This window comes from Musa acuminata, chromosome BXJ2-2 (assembly GCF_036884655.1).
Source record: "Musa acuminata AAA Group cultivar baxijiao chromosome BXJ2-2, Cavendish_Baxijiao_AAA, whole genome shotgun sequence".
In the NCBI taxonomy this organism is placed as follows: domain Eukaryota; kingdom Viridiplantae; phylum Streptophyta; class Magnoliopsida; order Zingiberales; family Musaceae; genus Musa; species Musa acuminata.
This window is the reverse complement of record NC_088339.1, coordinates 12235866-12243552: the sequence shown is the minus strand read 5'-3', so window position 1 is coordinate 12243552 and position 7687 is coordinate 12235866. Positions and strand designations below refer to the sequence as shown.

General features: G+C 37.7%; 1 protein-coding gene across 1 annotated transcript; it reads right to left on the bottom strand.

The window, feature by feature from the left end:
- Window positions 1-1639: 1639 nt before the first annotated feature.
- LOC135604762 (probable polygalacturonase) lies at window positions 1640-2722 on the bottom strand. Its single transcript, XM_065094414.1, has 3 exons — window positions 2604-2722; window positions 2433-2503; window positions 1640-2343 (listed from the first exon to the last, which is right to left on the bottom strand). Exons 1-3 carry the CDS (start codon window positions 2720-2722, stop codon window positions 1640-1642), a joined length of 894 nt encoding a protein of 297 aa, XP_064950486.1.
- Between the last annotated feature and the right edge of the window lie 4965 nt (window positions 2723-7687).

Sequence of the window (7687 nt, the reverse complement as noted above, 5' to 3'; positions counted from 1 at the left end):
ATCGTGTGGCTAGCGACTCCCCCAACTGACTCGACCCGACAGAGGCCGAGTGGGTTCCAAGTCGAGATGGGGGAAAGCCCGAGAGTAAGCGACGGACCCGAGAGGTTCGCCCGAACAGAGCATACCCGCACCCTGCTAAGTCACACTACCCTACTTCGAGCCTGATACCATATCGTTTGACTTGGTGGACGACTTGCTCAAGGCCCAATTGTCCTGGGTCAACCAATGCCTGGACGAGTTCTAGCGTGAGTTCCAAATATCACCGAGCGAGTCTAGTGAAGGCGGCTCAGGTAGGTCCCATTTCACACAGGAAGTACAGGACAAGTCGGTACCCCTCAACTTCAGGCTATCGGTATAGGAGACATATGACGGCGGCTCCGATCCCGCGGAGCATATCTCCGCATTTCGGGCTCAGATGGCCCTCCATGACACCTCTGATGCATTGATGTGCCGGGCATTTCCAACCACCTTGAGGGGACCGGTACAAGCGTGGTTCAACCGATTACACCAATCTTTGGTCTTGTCCTTTGACCAGCTCACCAGGGAGTTCGAGCAGAACTTCCTCACCAACGTGCGACCTAGGCCTTCCATGGCCACCTTGCGAACTTCCTCTTAATATAGTATCGTTCTAGTCAAGGTTTTTTGTTATTGGGATAGGTGAATTCTTATGGATCCACCCCCTGAAGGAACCAAATATGATAATTTTTTATCATTCGGCTCGAGCAAGAACGAAATGAATGGCAAAAATAGATCCGTATAAAATCTACTTTTCATACATATCTTCACGTATCATATATAATGACTCTATGTAAGAAATGATTTACTAAATTCTAATTTCTAGGGTTGCAACTATTTATCGCAACTAATTTAGTTCTTATAGGTAAACGCTCGATATCCAAGTCGGCTTATAAATTTGATCATAATCAAGTGTTTTTTGGATTGCCTCATATTTTTTTATTGGTGTTTATCCCCCTAATATCTTAATTTTTTTACATACAAAATATTTACTTGTTACTAATAAAGTCCAACCTATGTTCTACCTTAGATCTCTTATTTCACTCTGATAGTGTTATAGATTTGGATCGATGAAGAGGAAATGAATATGTTTCCATACTGTAAATAAGGAAGTGGAATAAATAGAATATCGAATCATCCCACCTCACTTATTTTATTCTATAGGATCTAACGAAGCATGTTCATGCATAACATGATTTAGATATGATCATAAAAAAAGTTCTCCTCAAATAAATCGACCTGTCCTCTACAACATAGGGTGCTTACGTGGTATTTAAAAGTGAAGATACATTGGGTTATGAATTCAAATGTTAGGGATAAAATCAATCGTTTTAGTGACAATCATAAGTCATCCTCTCTTTGAAAAATTCATTTCTAACTATTCGTATCAAATAAAGAATATAACACTTCCAAGTTGAAGAAAAGTATTCAAATAAATAACATGTCTTATTTTTTCAATAATCCATATTTATAGCAATGAAATATTATTGGATATTTCATCTGCCTTTGGATATTATATGATGAATTACATCTGCCTTTGTTCAAGGCAAACATTTTAATCTGCCAAGCTTCAGGACATCATAGGTTATGCCATTAAACCATGAGTTGTAGAAAGCATCTCAACTCATGGTTTGGCTCTCTGATAAGCACACTCCTCTAGCCCAACACCATTCACAGGTAGATCATCTTCAGGGAAGGGGCAATGCGTTATACGATCTGGATATTCCGGAATCTGCGCACAGGGAGTGGGCGTCACGTGACTCGATACGCCCTCCACGTCGGTGCAGTTCCAAATCGGCTTCTTCGACTTCACCACCTCCGCCGTCACATTGTAGATGCATATTCCGGTGAAGGGCGCGCCGGGAATCCCCTCCAGCTTCGCGGCCATGGTCACGTTCTCGGCCACCACGTTGCTGTAACTGATATTCTGCACCACCGGAATGGCTTTCGGATCAAATTTGTCGTCCGGGTGCTGCCCGTAGGTGCCCGTCATCCAGAAGACCCACTTCATTGTGTGCAGATTCATTCTTCTCACGAATATGTCCTTCACGTAAGCTCCCCTTCCGATGGTCGTCTTGATCCTGACGCCGGATTCGGAGTGGATGGCCGTGATGTCTTCGGCCCGGACATCTTGGATTCCTCCCGACATCTCGCTTCCCAGGGCGATGACAGCGCTCGTGGGGGAGATGCAGGTGAGCCGTCTGATCACTATGTGTTTGCTTGACATGTTGAATGCAATCCCGTACTCATCCCAACCGCTTTTAATGGCGATGCAGTCATCGCCTGAGACTATGTAGCAGTCCTCAATGCGGACATTGGAGGATGAGTCTGCGAAGAAGAGAGAAACCACCAAAAAGAATCAATCGAAACAGCAACATAGAATCTACAACCCAAGTAAATGTAGGTACGATATCCACCTGGATCGATCCCATCAGTGTTGGGAGAGTTGACCGGTGCAAGAATTGTGATGCCTGAGACGATTACGTGGCTGCACAGTGCATTCATTCACGTTAACATCAGATTGTAACAATAGAATGGAAAGCAAAAGAAGCCTTCAAGTGTTCTGAAAGTAGATTATTAATATAAACCTGCTGTACACTGGATGGACATTCCACGATGGAGAGTTAACCAATGTAATGTTGGAAATCAGCACTTGTTTGCAGTACATCAATTCAATGAGGTATCCACTGTTGGGCTGATGGCCCATATTCAGCCCATGTGGGCTTTATCAGCCCACAGCTCACACCCCGTCTTAACCTAACCTTAATTAAGATTAGGGGGGTGTGGTGGCTGCGTTTTAGAGGCAGATTAAAGCTATAAAAAGGCAGCAACGAGGCAGATCTTTGCAGCGACGAGATTCCAAAGAGAAGAAGGAGAACAAGGCAGAAGAGGAAGAGAAAGAAAGGGAAGAAGACAAGGACAACGCAGAGAGACTGTTCACAATCATCTAGCAATGTTCTCATCTCAGGTTAGATCAAATCTACAGTAGGCTCTTGCTGTGATTACTTGGGAGGTTTTAGATATTGTGGGCAGTAACGTGATCCTTGTATCCCAGTTATTCTCTTGTGGTTGTTGCTTGGGTTTTGGGCAAGAGATTGAGATTTGTATATTCATTATTCTCATAGTGGATTATCTCTAGTTTGCCCCGTGGTTTTTACCCTTCACATTGAAGGGGTTTTCCACGTATATCTTGGTGTTCTGTTTGATTGTGTTTCCATTTTATTCCGCTACGTATTTTGGTCTTCTAGTATTTGTTCCTATACAAAGGTTATTCCTGTTTATATCCCCATCAACTGGTATCAGAGCGGGGTTTTGGTGATTTAATTTTTGCATTTGAACATAGAGGCCAGTAATATTTCTCGCATGATTAGTTTGAATGGAAATAATTGGATGATATGGAAACCAAGAATGGAAGATCTCTTGTATTGCAAAGATTTGTATGGACCTTTGCAAGGGGATAGTGCAAAACTTACAACTATGATAGATGATGAGTGGAAGAGGTTAGATCGAAAAACAATTGGATTTATTAGACAGTGGCTTGATGATAGTGTATTTCACCATGTTTCTACTGAAATTTCTGTATATTCTCTTTGGAAAAAATTGGAAAGTCTCTATGAAAGAAAAACAGCTGGCAACAAAGCTTTTTTGATCAGAAAACTTGTGAACCTAAAATATAGAGAGGGTGCTTCTATTGCTGAGCATTTGAATGAAATGCAGAGTATTACTAACCGGTTATCCTCTATAAGAATGTCTCTTGATGATGAGTTGCAGGCATTGTTACTTCTCAGTTCATTACCAGAAAGTTGGGAGACACTGGTGGTTTCCCTTAGTAATTCTGCGCCAGATGGTATTGTCACTATGAGTCAAGTAACAAGCAGTTTGTTGAATGAGGAGTTGAGAAGAAAGAGTTCGGCAACATCTCAGAATGATTCACAGGCACTTATCTCAGAGAACAGAGGAAGGTCAAAGTCTAGAAGCAGTTCACGAAACCCAATTAGCTACACAGATCTATGTTATATAAGCTGCAGTTGAAATCTAACTTGTTCTCCCAAGTTTGTAGCATTAATAGAGTTTTGCTGCCTTCACGAAACCCAATTAGCTACACAGATCTACGAGGTTTAGTCAAAAAGAAAACACTGAGAGATTGGATGACAGTACTCTTTCCTAGAAAATATCAAAGAGAGAGTTTGTGTTTTGAGAGTCTAAATAGCAGTTTTGTGTTAGAAAGTCATCCGCCTAACTTTTAGACTGATGGTGGAGCCTAAAATTAATGTAAGGGTAAGGTCCACACTGCATTCCATTCTTATGCTGGTTTCCTCGCATCCTTTCCTACCTTAAAGTTCTTACACTCAGAAAAAATGCCGTTCTCAATTAAAACTTATTAAGGGTAAGGTCCACACTTAGTAATCTTCAAGATCTTGAAATTTGAAAGGAAATTTTTTATGTGGATTCTAATCCAAGATTATTGATGTTCAGATATGACATACAAGAGAAATAATAATAATAATAATAATAATAATAATAATAATAAAACAAAACAAATATTACTGTTTTCTTAATTTGAGAGATCAAAGTAGAGATACTAAATAGTCAAAAATCTACCATACAAATTGTAATTATTTCAGAAATTAATATTATCAAGACAAATTTAGATTTGTAGTAGCTTAGTTCACTTCTTTTCCCTCATCAGTCGAAAGCGGTGACTATGCACATCGGATTAGACTTGTGAATTCTCCTTGGAGATGAGATGAAGGAAACGTTAGAATAGTATACACTTGCTATGTAACGTTCTGGTGGGGCTCACCAGTGACAAATCTATTCTTCATCGTCACCGTTCATCTGGCGAGAGCTGTCAGATGAACAGACTTGATGGGAAGGGCTACTAGCCATAATCACCACCGAGGATGATAGAGGCGATGGTAATGGCAAACAAGCCGTGAACGATTATGAACATGCACTCTACATCAAAATAGATGGAGGAGAAGGTGGGGGAAGGGGGCGGAGGAGGGAGGCGGACCTGAGTGGCGAGGATGACGGCGTCGTGGTCGAGGAAGAGGGTGAAGTGGTCGGCGAGGTTGAAGGGCCCGGTGGGCCACCGGCCGACCGGCACCACCAGCATCGCGCCGCCGTCATACGCCACCTTACTAAGGTTGGCCACGGCTCGGCTCTTGTTCTATATATATATATATATATATATATATATATAGAGAGAGAGAGAGAGAGAGAGAGAGAGAGAGAGAGAGAGGAAGGCTAATTATAAATTATGTTATGTAATTAGTTAATTTCAATATGTTGATTCGAGCTAATTATAGATTATTTATACTGCAAACTAGAGTATGCATAACTTTAGATAGTTATATTGTCCTTGGTTGAAAATAACATGTTTGTTGAGACAGTCCGGTCTCTCCTTTAAAATGTGATTTGTCCTACTCCAATAATATATTTTAGTTGACATATTATTGAGCAACACATAAGTCTTTTGTTACCACAATAATAAAATCGTAAAGTCTTAACCATTTGTACTTGACAAAAGCTATCATGAATTAATGTCTCTCTGCTCTAATAAACTTAAATGGATTGATTATCATCATATTAAGATTAATTTGTTTCAAGTTGGCCCTTATAGGCTTGTACAATGATTGCTATGTTCTTACTCATGACACCAGACCTATTTGTTATCATTATAATATTTTCAGCCCTATTTGTTATCATTATAATGTTTTGGCTTGACCCTTTGGCATATTTTTTTTCTGAAATTATTGTTACTCTAACAATACATTGAACCATATCATGGGAATTTCTTTTTTAATTGGTTCTTACATTATTTGATATAGTAGCCTTGTAACTAGTATCACATCCGACTAGGGTAAATTGCAAGATTATACCTTTTTAATACTTATTTTGTTTTATTGAACTTCCGAATCTAAGTCGTCATATGAAAAAAAAATATAAAGAGTGAAAAAAGAGAATCTAGTTCTCTTTTTAGATTGATATATAGTGGGTTTTAGATTCGAAGATGGTGTCCATATAGATTTCATAAAGTTCTTTCCAGATGATATCGAAAGATATGCATTGTAGATCCGATATATTATTATTTAATTTTAATTCTGAATTAAATTTTTTTCATATTACATATAGCATAGTACAGATTTTATGTTTACAATTGATATCAGAACCTAAGTTCTTGAGATTAAATACCTTAGATATTTTATTTTTTGATTTATGATGCATAAATTATTCATATATATTATCGATTTAAATTCTTATCTAAATGTGAAAAAAAAAATTTCATTGGTGCTCACATCATCTGATACAGTAGCCTTGTATAATATAGCATCTTTCACCAAGTCTTACTTCAGATTGCACCCTTTTAACACTTTCATTTTTTGTTGGACTTCTATAAAGTTTTATGTAGGATATATTTTATTGGCGAGACTGTCTTGCATGTTGATCCTTTTACTTAGCTTGTGATTAGATTGGATCTACCAAGTTCGTACTCGTTGATAGGCATTTTTTCTTCTTTTTTTGTGGCAATATCACTTTCGTTGAGAAGTTATGACATGGTTCATTTTTATGTTTTAGTTTAAATTTATTTTTATTTCTTACCTATGTCATGATTCTTACCTGGCTTTCTTGACTAACATTATTTGCCCCTGCAGTACTTCTTATATCAAGACATTATAGTTTATACCATTAAGGCAAAATCTATAATGTGATGATATAATTATTAGTGGCAATTGCTAGTCATATTACGAGCCATTCGTAGAAGTGGTATATAATTAAGTTTTGTACGTGATGTAACAAATGATTTCAAGAGAAATAAATGATTCAATGATATGATTAAATAATAGTATTAGTATAGTATGATTTGAGAGGAAGTAGCAGGATCCACTAGAAGCTATAGTAGAGGTATGTTGAATCAAGAGTTGACATAAATATTTTTATAATAGTCTTTTCGTTCTATCCTCGCTTATGAAAGGTCAAGCCAATACCATAGCTATTGCAATGCAAAGGGCTTTACTTGAGAATTAGAAGGAACATGTATGCCATGTGCAAACTATGAAAAAGTGTTGCATGAATATTCTACGATAATAAGTATTGAAGAATCGATACATAAAATTTTACTAAATTTGAAAGAAATTGTATTGAGAAGTAAATATATATAGAGTTAGAGATGCATCCATTTGCATAAAGGGCCCTAAATACAGAACTGCTCCAGATATCATCTCACCATCTTATGTGGATATAGTCGACACAAAACAACATATAACTAACCTGACGGAATCAATTTATTTATATATTGAATTATAAATTAGGTGAGATCGTGAATAACTCTCAAAATGGAAGTTATCTTAAAGATGATAAATCTATGCCTATTCGAAATACGAATCATAGTATTCATTATTATGGGAATGGGAATAAATAACAAGAGATGTAGATGAATGGAAGTTTAACTTCTATGGAAGCACTTCTCGTGATTTAATTGATTTATTTTATTCATTTCCTACATGCAAAGGAAGAGGACATTAATTTCAAATAAAATAAACATAGGTTTACTCTACCCATTTTTACCTTGCAAAATAGATTAACTAATCTAAAAAAAATATATTGACATGTATTTTATTGACCAATCAGACTTACATTCTAAGACCAATAATTGTCTCAAAAGATC

What these genes read in the sequence shown, in the direction of transcription:
- LOC135604762 (XM_065094414.1), bottom strand. Translation starts at nt 2,722, where the DNA reads ATGGGCCATCAGCCCAACAGTGGATACCTCATTGAATTGATGTACTGC. An exon ending in GTCCATCCAGTGTACAGCAG is followed by an intron (nt 2,504 to 2,603) that starts GTTTATATTAAT and finishes TGCACTGTGCAG; the next exon opens with CCACGTAATCGTCTCAGGCA. An exon ending in CACTGATGGGATCGATCCAG is followed by an intron (nt 2,344 to 2,432) that starts GTGGATATCGTA and finishes TCTTCTTCGCAG; the next exon opens with ACTCATCCTCCAATGTCCGC.